This window comes from Piliocolobus tephrosceles, chromosome 7 (assembly GCF_002776525.5).
Source record: "Piliocolobus tephrosceles isolate RC106 chromosome 7, ASM277652v3, whole genome shotgun sequence".
In the NCBI taxonomy this organism is placed as follows: Eukaryota; Metazoa; Chordata; class Mammalia; order Primates; family Cercopithecidae; genus Piliocolobus; species Piliocolobus tephrosceles.
Genome location: NC_045440.1, coordinates 136,605,463 through 136,624,099, shown reverse-complemented (window position 1 = coordinate 136,624,099; position 18,637 = coordinate 136,605,463). Strand labels below are relative to the sequence as shown.

Sequence of the window (18,637 nt, the reverse complement as noted above, 5' to 3'; positions counted from 1 at the left end):
ATGAGAGGAATTGTGCACCAGGGGTTTGAATAGACATCTAACAACGGGTTGCTTATAATTTTTATCATATGCCTTTAGGCAAATTACTTGGCATCTTAGAGGCTCAGGTTTTTCATTTGCAACATGGGGATTAAAATGCAATAATCTTCACAGGATTGCTGCTAGTCCAATTGGAAAAAAAAAAAAAGATACATGTGAAAAATGTGGCACCTAAAGTATACATGGTGGTTACTGGGAGAACAGAGTGCGTGGGGCATAAATGAATTCTAAAATATGGCTGGGAAAATCAAGGGCTGGGGACCTTAAGGGTCTAGGAACCCTTGAATATAGAGGTGTTGGACCCTAAAGGTGCAGAGGAATGTGCATTCTGATGAACCATGTAGACATGGGTGAAATAGACCAGCGTGTCTGAACCCAAGGGACAGCTGGAGGATGTCTTTCTTCTCTATTTAAGAGGCAATGAGTTGCTTTTAGAATGAGTCAATAAGATTGATTTTGGTCACATTTCTACGGCCCTGAGTAAGTTACTTCACCTTGGGATGCTCAGTTTTTCCCTCCCCAAAATGGGTATAAAAACACTGATGGCCGGGCGTGGTGGCTCACGCCTGTAATCTCAGCACTTTGGGAGGCCGAGGTGGGTGGATCACGAGGTCAGGAGATTGAAACCATCCTGGCCAATGCGGTGAAACCCCGTCTCTACTAAAAATACAAGAAGTTAGCCAGGCGTGGTGGCATGTGCCTGTAATCCCGGCTACTTGGGAGGCTGAGGCAGGAGAATCACTTGAATATGGGAGGCAGAGGTTGCAATGAGCCAAGATTGCACCATTGCACTCCAGCCTGGCGACAGAGCAAGACTCCGTCTGGAAAAATAAAAATAAAAATAAAAATAAAATAAAATAAAAACCAATACTGACCACACAAGTTGATCAAGGCCTCAATGAGATCCAGGGGCCAAGGCTAGCTCAATGCTGGGCTCATGTTATGTGCTTATGAGTGGTGGTTCTTTTGCTCTTTGTCAGCATGTATTTTTCATGCTGAGTATTAACCTGTCTAAGGAAGGACACTCACGGAGTGTCCCCTGCCTGTGCTGCACACTGCAGCTGATCTCTCCAGCCTCTGCATCTGACTTCATCTTCCTCGCCTCATAACCTGGGAGGTCGTTTCCATTTCCAACCCATGACAGGTCATTATTTTAGATTCCCATCCAATTAAATCTCCCTCTAAATTCATGGTCTCACCTCCCATTTCTCCAAGGGCACCTGTGTGGGTGGACATTGGAGCTCACAGTTGAAGTCAGACTGAAAACCATGAAACAAGGTCTTCCTGGCTTGCCCGCCCTGTGACAGGCTGAGTGTGCTTCTTCCGCTACAAATTCCTTTCGTTCTTCGGCAAGGATGCCCCAGAGAGCACTCCATAAATCAGATGGGAAGTGGGGCCTGTCAGAGGGGTGATGTGCTTTCTAAAACCTGGTGGTGTATTGGCTCTGAAGCCAGGGGTGGCTTAGTCCTGCTGGAGGCCAGTGGCACTTCACCCCCTTGGCCACATCATCCCCCGCCAGGGCACAGGAGAAGCACTGGGGTTTTCAGCCTGAACAAGACTACACAGAATTTCCTCTATCTCTAAGATGGCTGAGTATAGCAGAATCAAGTCTTTCTCATGCTAACATGGGCTAGGGAGAAGCCTTCCAAGAGAAAGAAGCTACACTGTAATGTACCTGGAAAGACGGGGGACCCTGAGAGTCAGACGTTTTACACAGAGATTTTCACGCAAGGGAAAAAAGAAACAGATTTATTTAATTTTTATTCTTTTTGTGCGCGAGCCTCTAGAGTGAAAGATTATTTTCATTCTTTCTTTGTCTGCATTCTGTCTTTGCCTTCTTTATCTTTGTTTTCTCTTCCCTCCCTTCCTGTGTCTTCTACTTTTTGTGCTATTTTCACCTCCTCCTCTTCCTCCTTCTCCCTCTCACCTTTGCTTTTCCTCCTCTGCTCCCTCCCTCCTTTCCTTCCTTCTTTCATTGTTTCTTTTATCTTCCCTCCTAGAGATAAATTTAGTCCACCTGTGCCATTCTAAATGCACACTTGTGGGGATCACTGTTGTACGCAGCCCCATTCTCACACCCTGTCAGGTCAATGGATTGGGCCTTCATAGGAAACCCTGGAAGGCTGCAGCCTCTGCAGGCACTCACTTGTTCCCTCATTTCTTTCATTCTGCAGTTGAGGAAAGGAAAGCTCAGAGAAGTTCTTGGTAATTTACTATGGGGTAAAGCTAAAATTCAGACTCAAGCTTGGTTGATACTGGATCTTAAACCTCTCTCTCTGCCTGTGCCTGGCTAAGTGCAGAGGATACCAGGGCATGCTTACATTTCTCAAACAGTTGCGCACATGGCTTTCAGCACTGCCACTACCTACCATGCCCCTTTGAAATCTCAGGTCCAGTTCCCCATGGCAACAGCCAGGGAGCTGCACTGGTGGGTGTCTCAGGCCCGAACCCCACCCTGGCTGAGGCATATCCAGGGTCCCTGACCGGCTGTCTGCTTCCTCCTCAGAGGTGGCTGATGGCCTGTGCTGTGTGCTCACCACACCCTGCCTGACACAAAGCACGGCTGCTCCAGCAGTGAGGGCCTCCAACTCACCTGTCACCTTGCGTCAGAAGACCGTGGACTGGAGGAGAATGTCCAGGTGAGTATGGTGTATGTGTGCGCGCGCATGCAAGTGCTCCGTGAACATGTGAGCACAAAACAGTATGTGTGCCTAGTACATGAAAACCATGGCCAGGGTCAGCCAGCCCTGCCGAAACTAGGGGGTGAGCACCCCACACAAGTGTAGACCAAAGGAATCCCTGGGTGCAGGGGCAGCCTCAGGCCTCACGATGTGTGTGGCAGCTCCCCATGTTTCTGCAAACATTTACTGAGTCCTTATTCTATGCTAGCAGTATACATTCTAGCTGAAATATACCACTTTTCTTTTTCTGATTGCTGGGATACTAGAAACTAACACATCCTGTGTAAATTTAATATTATTTAAAATCCACTCACAAAGCTTAAACACATCAGCAGAATCCTATAGTGACTTCTTTGTTTTTTCTAAGACAAAAAAAAATTTCGTGGATTTGTTCTGTTTATTCCATTGTCAGCCTGGGAATTTTAAAGGATATCTGTAGTTTGGGATTTGTGGGTTATCTTAATAATTCAGTATCAATCCAGACATCCCACTGGCAAATCGAAGAAAATCAGAGATCAAAAGTATGCGAGACATGAAGAAAACTACTCTTTCTTGTAAATAACAAAAATTAATTTTTACTAAAATTTACAGTTGGAAGTGTCAGCCATCCAAGAAAAGAGCAGTTCAGATGGGTTAAGTGATTTGTACAAGATCACATGGCCCACAAATGTAAGAACCAGAATTAAAATAATGGGTTAGAATAATTGCAGTTAGAGTAGTTACAATACTAGGTAAGGGTAATAATTAGAATAAGTTAGGGCCAGGCATGGTGGCTCATGCCTGTAACCCCAGCACTTTCGGAAGCCAAAGTGGGCAGATCATCTGAAGTCAGGAGTTTGAGACCAGCCTGGCCAACATGGTGAAACCCTGTCTCTACCCAAAATACAAAAAATTAGCTGGGTGTGGTGGTGGATGCCTGTAATCCCAGCTACTCAGGAGGCTGAGGTGGGAGAAACACTTGAGACAGGGCGGAGGTTGCAGTGAGCAGAGATTGCACTACTGCATTCCAGCCTGGGCAACAGAGCGAGACTCCATCTTAAAATAAATAAATAAAAATTATAATAAGTTAGAGAAATAGTCACCAGGATTTTTGTTTTTCTTTTCCTGCTGTTCTCATTTTCTTGCCCTTTATCCCCTCCTCTCTCTCTATGACTCTCTTTTTTCCCTCTCTCTGCCCCTTTTTCTTCTGACCAACAGACTGCATGAGAACCCTGAGGGAACCGAGAACCCACTTGGGGTAGATGAATCCCTTTTCAGCTATGGCCTTCGAGAAAGCATAGCCTCTTACCTGTCCCTGACCAGTGAGGACAACACCTCCTTTGATCGAAAGAAGAAAAGCGTCTCCCTAATGTATGGTGGCAGCAAGAGAAAGAGCTCATTCTTCTCATCACCACCTTACTTTGAGGACTAGCCAAGAACAGACACAATGGTTCATGCCCAAAAGGAATAGAAGTTCCAACTATTGTCTGGGATCTTGCAAAAAGCAAGGTTCCCTGATCCCCGGGAACCTCACATATTTTAAAAGCCAAGAGAAGCCACATGGAGACTCAAATTCACATCTTCTCTATCCACATCGTGACCAAAGGAACCCCTCCCTGGTGTCTGATCAGGGCTGTGGCATCACGAAACATTGGCTCATGACATGTCAGGCAATGCTTGGAAGAGCCCAGCATGTATGTATGCACACGTTGTGTGTGTGGGAAGGACAAAGCCACTCGCACAAGAAAGTGCACCAGGACTGTTCTCCAAGGAACTGCACCTGTCCAGATAGTACTCTGAGGTCATTGGAGAGCACTTCTGTATGGGCAAGCCTGAGAGGGAGAGGAAACAAAAGCTGTGGCCTGGCAGAAGGTCTGGGTGTGCAGATGGGTGCCCTGAATGGAACTACTTTACCCAATCCATAGGGACCTCTGATATGATTTCCTCTCTTTTTAAAGGAACTTCGTGACACTAAACATTAGCCCAAAGGACTTCTTAGCCTTCAATTGGGAGATACCTTTGGCCTGCTCCTGCACCAAAGCCATGTGGGTGGAAGTCAGATGGCCCCCCCGATTCTGCAGAGGGCCAGAAGAATGAGAGGAGGGCTGCTGGCAGGGAAATCAAGGGGACGAGCCTAGAACTGCACCAGCTTCCCTGATGTCTGCAGTCATGGCTTTGCAGCGTAGACAGAGCTTCTCTGAGATGCTGGGATTCTTGTCTGTATGAATGCATCAACTATTCATTTATTGCCTGAATAGGCATTGCATTAAGTCCTGTGTAAGGTGTCAGGCAAGCCAAAAAAACAAAAAACAAAAAAAAAATAGATGCTTAAGTCCCAACCCCCAACAGAGGTGTTCACAGTGTAGACAGGGGAAAAAAATGTATAAACAAACGTGTAAAAAGAGAAATCAGCTCATGGCTTAGGATGGAATTGGAGACAGGTGAGAGACACTCAGGAGCTCATTTTCCAGCTGCTCTTCAGAGTGGAAGGGCTGGCTGGATCAGGTAGGTAAGAATAGTTGGATTTTTTTTTTTTTTAAAGAAATGGATGCAGTCTAAAGAATTAACTCACCCAGTACTTTATTCTAAGAAGGGTCTGGCATCCATATGAGGAAAAATGCTGAACTCCAGGAAAGATGGGGAGTTCAAGTGGATTAATGATGTCACGCATAATTTTAAGAGACAAGGGAGAAAACACAATGTATAGCCAGAGAAGGAGAAGCTGCCATCCAAATCCTGCTAGGAAAAGAGTGGGCTGCAGATGAATCTATGACTCATGTTTCTCAGTTTCAAAGGGATCCTGGGGAAGGAGGGAAACATGCTTGCAGTATCTCTCCCTGTCTGTCTGCTCACATAAGCATTCCGTCCATCTGAGCTCATCGTGCTAGTGGTATGTGTATGTGCAGTTACACGATTTTCTGTATCATAGATTCCAGTGTGTTTATACAAGGAGACATCTGTGGTTTCCCCAACAATTCCAAACGGCTATTTCAAAGGAACCAGCCAACGTATGAGAAATGAATGTAACACTGTGGATATTGACTTCCCATATAAGGCAGGGTGACCCCCTGAACTCCAGATGTCTGCACAGCATCTTATGTTCTTATGTATTGTTTTCCATGGTGAAGAATGTGATTGGAATGTTTGGGGAGCACCCAGAGGGATTTCTAAGTGGGAAGCATTACACTTTGCTAAATCATGTATTTATTCCTGATTAAAATAAACCTAATAAATATTTAACCTTTAGCACGTAGGGAGAGTTTCTGGGTTGAGGGGGATGGGTGGTTCATTCAGAAGCTCTGAGGGTTTCAAATGCTCAGATAAATGTACAAGTAGAGAGAGAGGAGCAAAGATCACCCAGAGAAACCCGGTGCCAGTTAGCAGCTCAGCATCTTCTTTAGGTGTGGCCTTAAGAAAAACCAGAGTGTATGACTCTGGGGTGTGTCTCATGAAACTTGAAGATGGGTCTAAGGGATTGAAGGAAAGACCAAATTCTGAATGATTGTTACAAAAACGTCTCGCCCAGATTTTCTGCACATTACTTGTGATAGCTGCGCTATTCATTCTTCCAAGAATTTCTTTCTGCGGATATTTCTGGACACCTACTAAATAGACACTGCTCAGGGACTGGGGCTGTAGCAATGAAAACCAGATGAGGTCTCTGATATCATGGAGTTTCACATCATAAATAAACAAGATGCTTGGTAATGATGGTGAGGGCAGGCTCTAAGCAGTCACCTGGCAGGCAGGGCATCCTTCAGGTCCAGGCTTAGGAAAGGCCTCCAAGCGGAGGCAATGTTTGAGCTGAGGCCTGAAAGGTGAGCAGCAAACAGCCATGTAAAGATCTAGGAAGTGTATGGAGTCAGCAGGAATAATGGGGCAATTCCTGCAGGCAGGAGGAGCAAGACTGCATGCTGAAGGAGCTAAAAGAAGGCAGGGTGGCCAGACTGAGGGAACTAGGGAAGCATGGAATGTGAGTAGGAGGTATCAGGAAGGTCCTGCAGGGCCCTAGAGGGTAGGGGGTGGCATAGGGTCAGTTCTAGGAGACATGAGGAGCCACTAAAAGGATCCAAGTAGGGATAAGATCATTTCACTGATATGTTTGAAAGATCATGATGTGTGAAGGACATATTTTTAAAATTCCAGCATTGTCTATTGACACACAAAGTTTGAAAATAAATGGGCAAAAAATTTTAATGCAAAATTAAAATTTTAATGCAAAAATTTTTAATGCAAAAATGAATGAAAGGAAAACCTGTGGTCCCATTTTTGAGACAAAATGGGACTTAAGGTGAAAATAAATTACATAATGACAAATAGAGATGTGCAAAAGGAACAATATATTAAGAAGAAAAAATGATTGCAACGTATGTTAATGGGATGATATAGTTTCAGAATATATTAAGCAACTGCAACAGGGACAAATAGATAAATCCATAATTTTGCTTGGAGATTTTAACATACAAATCTCAGAAACTAATTCAGTAAGCAAAGATAAGTAAATACATAAATAGGTAGATAGATTTTGATAACACTATATAACTTTTCTGCCAACAAATGGATAATGTATTAGGTCACAGAGAAAGTACTAATAAATTTCAGAGTCAGCATCTTCCAACTCATGCTCTACGATAATAAAGTAATAAAATTGGAAATCAAATTCCAAAGTGATGAATAAAAATTTAAAAATTCTAGGGATCTAAAGTCTAAAAAAAAATCCTTAGGTTAAGAAGAAAATAATGCAACAAATAAAATATTATAAATAAATGACAGATTGCTGCTTTTCAAAATTCCATGGCTGTAGCTGATAAAATAGACAGAAGGTAAATTATTGCTTGAAATAAATTGATCAGGAAACAAAGAATGAAAGTAATGAGTTTAACTTTCAACTTAAGAAGCTAAAGGAACAATAGATAGCCAAAGAAATGAGAAGAAGGTAGAAGATAATATAATACATCAGTGAAATAGACTTCTGAAAACACAGCCATAGAGAAGATTTTAAAAAGCAAAACTTTGTTTAAGTAGACTAATGTGATAAAAATATGAACAAGCATGATCAAGAAAGGTGATGAAGAACAAAAGCAAATCAAATGCAGTTCTGCTTGTAACCATACCTGAAGAGGGATTGTGCCCCTTGCCAGCAAAGCCGTAAGATGGCAGGTGTGGTCCTCCTTCCTCTCCATCCCTTCCCTACTATCTGGAACCCCTGGCAGCCTAAACTCAACCATGCAGATGAGGAAGGCCTTAAGAAATAGCAGAGAAATATCCAGAAGAAACCAGAGCCCTGAGTGATCCAGAGACACCTGGACTGCCCACCTTGGCAGATGTTATGAGAGAGAGAGAAAGAAAAAAAAAGGAACTTATTTATCCACTAAACTGCTTTAGTACTGGGTCTCCTTCTTATATCAACTGAGTATTTTACTTCAATAGGTATAGAAATAAACCTGCCATTATTTGCAGAATAATGAGGAAACTTCATAGAAAACCCAAAGAAACCGACAGGTAAAGCATTAGACGTGACAAAACAGCTCAGCAAATTGCTGAATCCACTTATTTCCTAACACTAGTATTTTCAACCTGGAAAATACAATAGAAAAGAAGGCAGCATCAACAATACCAACCAGATGACGGTATGTATGGGAACTTACCTCACAATGATCTCACAAAACGTTTATTAAAAAATGTTCAAAACTGCATGAAAGACCTAACAAGGCAAAAATATTATGTTCACGGTTACAGTGTTTACCTGATCCGTGCATGTAAGGCTTAACATCATTACAATGTAGATTTTTTTTTCTGAAATTAATGACCAAGTCTGTCACTCAAACTCCCAGCAAAAATATTAGAATAAAACCTCAATAAACTTATTCTAAAATATATACAGAAGCATCAAAACTCATGAATATCTTGGTGAATTCTGAATAGACAAGCATAGCATGCTCATACTATGAGATATACTGCAAAAACAATAGAGAACAGTATTCTGGGCCCAAAGCACCATCTCTCTCATCACTTTAGTGGAACTCAGCACTGTCTCTGAACCAAGTGCTGTGCTAAGTGTTAAGGAAACACTAAAAGCATTAAACTCATGTAAGTTTTCAAGCACCTAGTCATAGTAGAATTGGAATGAGAGACGTTAGAAAAATAACAAGCATGTAAAATAAGGCACAGTTCCTAAGAATTGCTACATCTAAGTGTTTTCACTAAGGTGAGATTCTTTCCTTCTATTTCAAGAGATGAGGAAAGCCTTGGAGGCTTCACATCAGCTGAGTCCTGAAGGACAGCAGGAACTTTCCTGGTGGATATTGGACATGCTGAACACAGAACAGAGACAAAAAGGCCTGGAGGAAGGCACGGCATTTTCCCCAAAAGGGTGATAGTTAGTGAGCCTGGAGTGTAGGATTCATGCAGGATTCATGCAGGAATGGAGTAAAAAATAAGACCAGAAAATTTAGCTTGAGACTGATTCCTGAGGCCAGGAGTTCACCCTGAGGAATGCACACTTGGGGCGCTGTCATAGAACAGCAAGGGAAATGTTTTCTGGGTTCATGAACCATACCACAGAGGACATGACTTTGGTCTTAAGTCTGTGCAGGGACAGAGCCACAGGATGCATGTTTGCAACAAGTCATCCTTCATCCTCCAACCCAGCCTCAGAACGGGTGAAATACCCTAGGACATACTGTTGTCTGGAGTTGCCTTCCCTTGGCAAGGGAAGAGGGAAGAGGAGCTTGATTTCTTGAGTTCCTATGTTGTGCAGGACACTTTGCAAACCATCAGTCCTGACAATATCTCGAGACCTTGGGAAACAGAATTCATCACACTGATTTAATTTGATAGGTGAAGAATACAAGGTGAAGCGTTTTCTCCAAGACTAGGATCTTCATGCAGGCCTATCTGATCTTAGGCTTTGGCTCTTTATCTTACACCTTGATACCCCAAGAGAGTCTCAAATTCCTGGAGAGGCAGCATCACAGAGTGGGGAAACACAGGACTTAGCTTTAGGTTCTAGTCCTTAACACAGCTTCTTCCTTGCTGTGTGTTCTTTGGTAGGTCACTAAATCTCTCTGAACCTCAGATTTCTTATCTCTAGATTGAAAAATAAAATAAAGTCCCCATGCCAATCAGTCAAGGAATCGGTGAGATAAGACACCGAAAGTGCTTTGCGGTCTCAGATGTGCTGAATGAATACCATCTTCATTATCATCACAGGCTTTCCCTTGACCAATGTTTCAACAGTTCTGGCCCCAAGATTTGCAGAGAGACTTAAGATATTTATCCTAGAATAAACTGCCAACTCATATTCATTTCCCCAAACATCTGTTGATAAAGAACACATTTAAGAACTGCTAATATATTGAAGTGTTTTAGTTCTCTCAATTCCAAATAATTTCACATGCATCCCAAGGACTGCTGGAAGCAGTTGTAAAAGCTGCTTCCAAATGGCTAAAACAGATGGAAGGGTTTATTTTTAAATACACTGCCATTTGTTAAAGCAGATTAGTATTTGAAATTCCCCAAACACCTAAACCCTCAAAAAGAAAAATCTGCTTTCTGAGCCCATTGGAAGGTATTTTTGGCATCTCCTGGGTCCTAATGAGTGTCTGGTTTCTGAAAGGACCCTGGAGAAATCTCTCCAGGATCAATTCAACGCAGGATGGTTTGTTTTCAACACCAGGAACTGAAAGATGTTAGTGCTCAATTCTCCTGCCACTGAGATGGATCAACTTCAGAGGGACAGATTGTAGAAAATTGGAATCAAAGGACAAGACTCACAAGAAAGGGGTGGAAGGGAGGGAGCTGGTGTATCCTGTGGGTCCCTGGGCCCCTGAGAGCAACAGCTGAATCCTCTCCCAGTCATCTGCTCATTGCTGCCCCCAAATAATTACAGCACATCCACGGACCCTAAGATGTGCTGTGTGGGGGTGCTCGGGGTCCCATGGAGAGCAAGGTACACCCAGCCCCTGCTTGGCTGGAGCTTGCAGTCTTGTGAGGCAGCAGCTTTGGCACTAAGAGCAATTACTTACTGTTGGAAATCCTGGTAAATTCTGGATAGGAGACGTACAGGCAGCACAAGCCATGTAAAAAGGGCTCAGTTCTAGGCTGAAAAGTCAGGAAGGCTTCTCTAAAGAAAAAGTAGGGAAGGCAAAGAGGGGGATGGGGAAAAACTGTTGCATGCAAAGGAAACTGCCTGTATGGGCCAGAACAGAGCATGGACTCCAAGGAACATGAAAGGCTCCTGTGGCTGATGGAGAGAGATGCATGGCAGGTGACACAGCTTACTGTTGGCAATGGTGACAATGCTGATCTAGCATCAGTTGTGCCCAAACAATGACTCTTCTCCTACCCTCCTAGGATCAAGAGTTTGGATCCCTAAAAGGTCGGGCAAGGCTGAGGTGCAGTTAGTCATTCTCCATCTTTCCTTAACTTTACAGTATCCTAATTGCTTTCTCCACCTCCAGCATTGCCCCTCTTAAATTCATCCTTCAGCCAGCTTTAAGAGAGGTTGTCCTGAAGGGCAGCTGTAAGCACGTTTCCTTCCTGCTTAAAGGCCTTCTGATGGCACACCCATGTTCACAGCAGCACTGTTCACAATAGGCAAAAGGTAGAACTCAAATGTCCATCAACAGATGAGTAGATAAACAAAATGTGGTCCCTCTGCACAGTGGAATATTATGCAGCCATAAAAAGGAAAGAAATTCTGACACTTGCTCCAGTATGGATGGACCTTAAAGACATTATGCTAAGTGAAATAAATCAGATACATGAGGACAAATCTTACATGATTACACTAATATGAGGCACCTACTACAAGCAAGTGGATAGAGACAGAAAGTAGAGTAGAGGTTACCAGGGGCTGAGAGAATGAGGAGATGTGGGCGTTGATGGATACAGAGGTTCTCTTCTGGCAATAGATAGTAGTAATGGTTGCACAAGATTGAGAATGTACTTAATCCCAATGAATGGAACACTTAAAGTGGTTAAAATCATAAAATAAAATAAAATAAAACAAACAAGCAAACAAATAAATAATCAAAACCACTCCGATGGCTCCCCATGGACTCAGGATAAAACCCAAGTTGTTCAGGGCGGTCTGGTTCCTTTCTGCCTCCACACTGCTACCCCACAGGGCTCTGTCCTCCAAGCTTTCCCTGTTGCCAGGACTTTGTCTCTAGGTAAATGCCTACCCAGCATTCAGTATTTGGCTCAGACACTCCCCTCAAGGGATGTGCTGATCCAAACTCCCTCCTTCCCTTATGCTTGGTTGGGGCCTTCTCTTTGGGCTGCCCTAAGATTGTCTTGTAAATATCTACTTTAAGCATTTGTCCCTCAACCCCCAGTAATGACAAGCTTCCTAAGAACTGGGTTATGTATAATTTTTCATGGCATTTCCAGCATCTCGCACGGCACATCTGGCACAAATTGGATGTGCCATAAAATTAGAAACTAATTAGTGACAGATCAATAAATATCAGGGTGTATGCAGTGGCCAACCAGGTTACTTTTTCCATTATAATTATTGTCATCATCAACATCCTTGTATCATCACCATCATCATCGTCATCATTACCACCATCATCTTCCTCCTCATCACCATCATCATCGTCCTCACATAGCCGGCACTTCACACCATTCAGTAGAATTGCAAGCACTGAGTTCTCTTCTTTGCCATCATTCATTGACAAGAGAGATAATAGATGGTTCAGATCACTAAATCCTAATGAACCACTCTCAGGAAATAGAAACACTTTACCATCTAAAATTTTTAGCACTGCAGACATGAGTGGGGAAAAGTTAGCATTGTGGAATCACACATACATGGAAAACTCCAAGCAGGATCCACACTCAGGACAAAGGACAAGGGAAACCCAAGCAATTGAAACCAACTAGACTTTTGAAGCACAGGAGAACCACCTCCCCCAGCCATATCTGCAGTAAGACTGAAGGTAGCACACACACCACTTACCATCAGCACAGCTCTCCGGAAAAGTTGGGAGTTGGTGGCACTGGCCATGAGAAGGTGGATGCTGGCCACATCAGCCCCAGCACGGTCTGCTGCCAGGGACACGCGCCGATGGTCCCCGCCAAATCCTCGGATGTGGGTCTGCACCCAGGTCAGAGCCGCCACTTGGTCCAGCAGCCCCCAGTTGCCACTCACCTCTCCGGACCCTTCAGAAAAGAGGAAAGCCTTTTATCCTTTGTGACTTTGCAAACTTGGATTTGAAAATCATGGTGCTGTCTAGGGTAGGAACGTACGTGGCCCCTCCAGGGGCTCTGGGCTCTTGTCCTCACAGGTCGGGACTGTGGGTTCCAAATACGGTGAGGAACAGTGGAGGAGCATGGGCCTTGAGACCAGACACACACAGGTCTGAATGCTAGCCTAGCCAGCTAGGAGAACTTGATCATGTTTTTGTACCTCTCCTTTGCCAGCTAGGAGACCTTGATCGTGTCCTTATAACTCTCTAAGCCACAGCTTCCCTGTCATTAGTTGAGGGGACTTGCTCAGATTAGAGGCAGCACATCTGCAGGTCCACCACTAGCTTGGCCAATCAGTGGGAAGGAGGTGAACTCTCTGCCCCCTGTCTTTGACTATTGCAGGTGGCTGTCCCCGACAATGGCCAGGCCAGGCTGGCGCTATGGATCCCACCCATCCCCTTACCTCATCATCTGAAGCCTTTATTAGCATGAACTGAACTGATCTCTTTCCTTTTTCATAGAATCCAATTAACATTTGCTGAAAACTCAGCACTATTTTTTTTTTAATAAAATGATCTAGATACAAACAAGTATAGCAAAAATATGCTCTTCTCCTTAGGCTTTTGAGACATTACATACACTTCTGGTTGTCTTGTGAATTCAGTAGATCCTTGTCAAACTACTCCACTAACTTGTCCTCTTTATCAGACCTTGAAACACCAGATCTCATTCTCGTCTCATCTGAGGTTCCCATTCTTCCTTTCTGACTTTGCACCGAGGAACCTCATCAAGTTCCATGGCTTTCGTTACCACCTACCTGTTGGTGACAGTCCTGTGTGTGTCAGCAGCCCAGCCCATTCCCTGAGCTCCAGACCCCTCATGTTTCTCCATGAGGCACCATAGTTATGATTCACAGGATTCAGCATCCAGCAAGAAACTGCTGATAAGACCCATATTCCCAAATAGGAAAAAAAGGAAAGAAAAAACAGAAAAATCTTGCATCCTGATTCTCCAGTCTAGTGATCACAAAGTTGAAGAGAACACCACAGTCTCACCATGGAGCCACAGCAGCCGGCTGCAGTCCCAGCTCCACCATTTATAGCCTTGAGGTGCCCTGGACAAGTTCATGTTTGTGTGCTTTGATTTTCCCTATCTGTAAAACGGGGATGATAATAGCACTTCCTCATAAGGTTGTTGACTAAATTAGTTAATATTTGTAAGGAGAACAGGACAGTGCTTGTCATAAACCACTATGGAAGATTAATTTTTCATAAGATAGAACAGGTTTAGGTTCTAACATTATGTCGCTGATGCTCTTAGCAGAATGTCCTTGTCTCCAGCCTGCCTGACCACTCCACTTAGCTCAGAGTGCATAATGATACAAATTATTCTTCCAGCTGTGGAAATGTTCAGAAGTTCTTCAAATGCATTTTGTGTTCTGGGACTGGTGAAGCCATTGGTAGAACATGATCCTCATTGTGAACTTTCTGGATTGCTCTTATGATCCATTTGTTAGGATGAATGTGTTTGTTTCCTCTAAGGTCTTAGGTAGCCCGGGAAAGCAGGGCACCAACTGAGTCAGACCAAGTCCTGCAAATCTGGAAAGTGACATCCACAGCCTGTATTCCAGGCATAAGGAGGAGAGGAAATGTTCCTGACTCTCCCTTCCCATGTATTAGCTTTTTCCCCACTATATGATAAGGGTCAATGTTGATTGCTGGGGTCTAGACTTCTGAGAGGTCACAGGTGAGCATGTGTTCAAGGGGTCACTCATCCAACAAGTATGAACTGGGCTTCAGCTGGTATCAGGCACTATGCTGGGTATGGCAGAAAGCAAGAGAGATCCTACCTAGCCCTAGGGACCACACAACCTCAGAGACAAACGCAGAAGTCAATTACCAAACAATTAGAGTCCAATATGTCTGGTCCAATCTTTGCCTTTACTGGTGAAAAAACCGAAACTTTAGAGGGAATGAGCTTGATTAGATGGAAGAAATGAATCTGAGGTGAGGTTAGGACTCAAATCCTAATTCACAATCAGAATTCTGTCCTAACATTCAACCCAATTCAATAAACATTTGTTGAAAAATCCATGATGTGCATTAAAAAGTTTCAGTGCTTTATTTCTGAAATTTCTCTATTCAAAAAGCCTTTATACCTCCCTCATTCCTACTGCATCAAGTGCAAACTTCTTCCTGGCTTTCCTTAGTCTGGGTCCCCATCACTGCCCAGGGGCCGCCCCCTCTGCTGCAGTCTGTGTATCTCAGCCCCAGTTCTCATCCTGAGGTCCCACCTCACTCAGTCATGCCACAGGCACACTCTGTGCCCCATCTGATGTGCTTCGAGGCTCAGGCCCAGAGGCAAGACACCAAAGGACTGGTCTCAGCTGCCCATAGGGAGAACTGACCTGAATGGAAGCCCTCCTGGCCTGCGCTAACACTATTCTCCATCTGCTGCTACCTTCCCTGATCTGCCCCATACCTCCTGGCTCCTACTCCTCTGCTCAGAGCACCCAGCAAGCATTCACCAGCTCCCTCATTGTTGAATTAGCTCTTGTTTGCTCATTCGATCTCTTCAACGATCTGATGGAAGCCCCTTAGCACTGTTCTATGCTTGCCCTAGTCTTGCCAGAGAACATCAACAAGAGGCAGTGTAGTGTAGTGGCCATGAAGCCAGACCAGCTGGCTGCAGTCCCAGCTCCACCATGTACAGCCTTGAGGGGCCCTGGACAAGGTAATGTTTGGGTGCTTTGATTTTCTCCATCTGTAAAATGGGGATGATAATAGCACTTCCTCATAAGGTTGAGTAAATTAGTTAATACTTGTACGGGGAACAGAACAGTGCTTGTCATAAAGCACCATAGAAGACTAATTTTTAATAAAATAGAACAAGTTTAGGTTCTAACATGTTGCTGATGCTCTTAGCAGTGTGTCCTTGTCGCCAGCCTGCCTGTGAGGGGGCACCTGCTGAGGGAGCATTCTGAGCCTGTTTTGGGTAGAGAGGACAGCAGAACTGCTCAGTAGGCCTCCGAGTGCCCCAGAGACGATGAGGTCATGGCGTGTGTGGTTACCGTTGGCAGCCGGACCTTCTGTCTGGTGTCTTGGCCGAAGCACATTTCCTCTGCTCTCACATCCTGCAGAGCCCATAGGTCCCTTGTCCAGCCTCTCCTCCTGTGTCCCAGACGCCACCGCCCCAGTTCCCTTCACTGCATTGCTTTGCCAGACAGAGAGGAACAACGACTTGGTGCCAGATGCCCCCTGGGGTCTGTCCTGCTGCAGGGTCCAGTCTTGGGGAAATGGCCTCCCTTCACCCAGCAACTGCTTCCTTTCTAACTGCTCACATCCATAGGAACCAAGACTCCCTTTAAACACTGGGCTGGGTTTGCCTTTTTTCATCAGAGAGCATACGTTTGTCTAGTGGGCCTCAGGACTGGCACAAGTTTCTGCTTTCATTTTCCTCTGGTCTCTTTCACAAAGTACCTCTGGAGCCTGGGGCTTTTAGGGACTGTTTTCACTCTGGGATACAGCAACAGATGCCGCACACGTTTATCAAATGAGACGATACTCGTGAGGGGTTGCTCAGCCTGGCTCTTGAGTGACAGGGCTGCCTCTACTGAGATCAGGAGGCAGTTCTGTGTCAGCCACTGGCCAGATACTGGGTCAGAAAATGATAAAAACAGCCATGCCTTGGAAGAGCCCCTGTCTAGGGAAGAAGTGGGGAATGAACATGGGTGAGTCCTGGTGCTTGTCCTCACACACTTCATCTCATGTGAGATGCCCTGCAAGGCTTAGCATCTTCCGCTCACAGACAGGCAGCCTGCACTGGGATGGGGAAGGAAGGAGCTGCTCAGAGTTTTGGCCCCATGGAGCCACAGAGCAGCTCTCAGACCCCATCCCACTCAGATGCAAAGCCACATTCCCTGCGAAATTCTAGGCTGAGGCTGACATGTAAAGTAACCAGCTCTTTCTAAACCTATCTTCTGAACTGCAATTTTCAATGACTTAAACTGGAAAAGAGAGAGATGAAGAGGTGGAGCACAGGGAAGTTGGAGAGCAACAAAATGATCCTGTTGGACCTTGTAACAGTGGATCCAGGACATCAGGCAGTCCACAAATCCTAGAGAGCATTCAACACACAGGAAGAACCCCAAGGTAAACTGTGGACTTGAGTAAATCATAATGCACCACCTTCAGCTCATCAAGTATAACACATGTGCCCAATCAAAGCATCTTATGAACAGTAGGGGAAGAAGGAGGGGGAGAAGGGAGTGTATGGGAACTCTCTGTCATTTCTGCTTAACTTTTCTATAGACTTCAAACAGCTCTAAATAATAAAATCTATTATTTAAAAAACACGAAAGAGGGAACAGTTGCACTAGTGTCACAGGCTTATTGGGGGATTAACTGGGATGAAGGACTGGCCCCTTTGGGCTTCAGGAGGTGAGCACCTGCTTCCCGTTGGCCTCTGCAGGGTCAGGCTCAGTCCTGTTTCTGAGCTCGCCTGAGGCAGGGGGGAGACGGCTCCTCCATAGCAGGAAGACTGAATCTGAATCACGGCTCTGCTGCTGCTGCTCCGCCCTGCCCCTATCTCTGTGCCTCAGTTTCCTGATTGATTTGATGAGGATGTGAACATCTTTGCTCCCCTCTCAGAGCCGAAGAGCAGGGAGGTGCAATGTGAGAGATTGGGAAGCTTGGGAACATGGGACACACAAGGCAGACTAGGAAGGAAGGCAAAGAAAATGGCCTGTGTCTCTCTAGTAGAATAATTTATAATCCTGTGGGTATATACACAGTAATGGGATTGCTGGGTCAAATGGTATTTCTGGTTCTAGATTTTTCAGGAATCACCTAATCATTCTCTGATAAAGACACATGCACACATATGTTTATTGGAGCACTATTACAATAGCAAAGACTTGGAACCAACGCAAATACCCATCACTCATGGATTGGATAAAGAAAATGTGGCACATATACACCATGGAATACTATGCAGCCATAAAAAAGAATGAGATCATGTCCTTTGCAGGGACATAGATGAAGATGGAAGCCATCATTCTCAGCAAACTAACATAGGAACAGAAAACCAAACACCACATGTTCTCATTCATAAGTGGGAGTTGAACAATGAGAACATATAGAAACAGGGAGGGGAAACAACAGACACCCGGGCCTGTTGAGGGGTGGGGGTCAAGGGGAAGGAGAGCATCAGGACAAATACCTAATGCATGTGGGGCTTAAAACCTAGATGACAGGTTAATAGGTGCAGCAAACCACCATGGCACATGTATACCTATACAACAAACCTGCATGTTCTGCACATGTATCCCAGAACTTAAAGTAAAATTAAAAAAAAAAAAGAAGAAAGAAAGAAAGAAAATGGCCTGTGGCTAAATGAATGCAAAAGACAGACCCTGTTCAGCACAGCTGAAGAACAGGGAATCAAAAGGGCATGTCCAGCCATCTGAGGGAGCCCCCTGCACTACAGTATTTCTTGCTGTTCCACCAACAGAGTTTAAGGCACAGGATGCCACTTGTGACTGTGGTGATAAAGTTTCTCAGCCTCACTGAGCTCCGCTGACCCATCTGTGAAATGGCCGCTCCCTGCTGGCCTCAGAGATCTCCTGTGAGAAGTAGATGAGGTAATCCAGGAGAAATATCTGGTGAAGACAGACACACTCCATAAGTGTAACTTTCCTTCTCTCTTGCTGATGGTTTTTCCCTTAAGCAAAATGAACAGGC

The 18,637-nt window shown here is 44.6% G+C and overlaps 2 protein-coding genes across 5 annotated transcripts in view; one reads left to right on the top strand and one right to left on the bottom strand.

Annotated features, from left to right (window-relative positions):
• The window catches only part of SLA (Src like adaptor), a 66,030-nt gene extending 60,082 nt beyond the window's left edge, over window positions 1-5,948 (top strand). For all 4 annotated transcript variants that reach the window (XM_023223669.2, XM_023223677.2, XM_023223685.2 and 1 more), the window contains 2 exons: window positions 2,546-2,678; window positions 3,918-5,948. In XM_023223669.2, coding sequence (XP_023079437.1) covers window positions 2,546-2,678; window positions 3,918-4,131 — 347 coding nt within the window. In that variant the 3' untranslated portion in view covers window positions 4,132-5,948. The remainder of the gene's footprint in view (window positions 1-2,545; window positions 2,679-3,917) is intronic.
• TG (thyroglobulin) overlaps window positions 1-18,637 on the bottom strand; it is a 272,355-nt gene that overhangs the window by 94,840 nt on the left and 158,878 nt on the right. Inside the window, exon 41 of the mRNA XM_023223651.2 lies at window positions 12,667-12,869. Coding sequence (XP_023079419.2) covers window positions 12,667-12,869 — 203 coding nt within the window. The remainder of the gene's footprint in view (window positions 1-12,666; window positions 12,870-18,637) is intronic.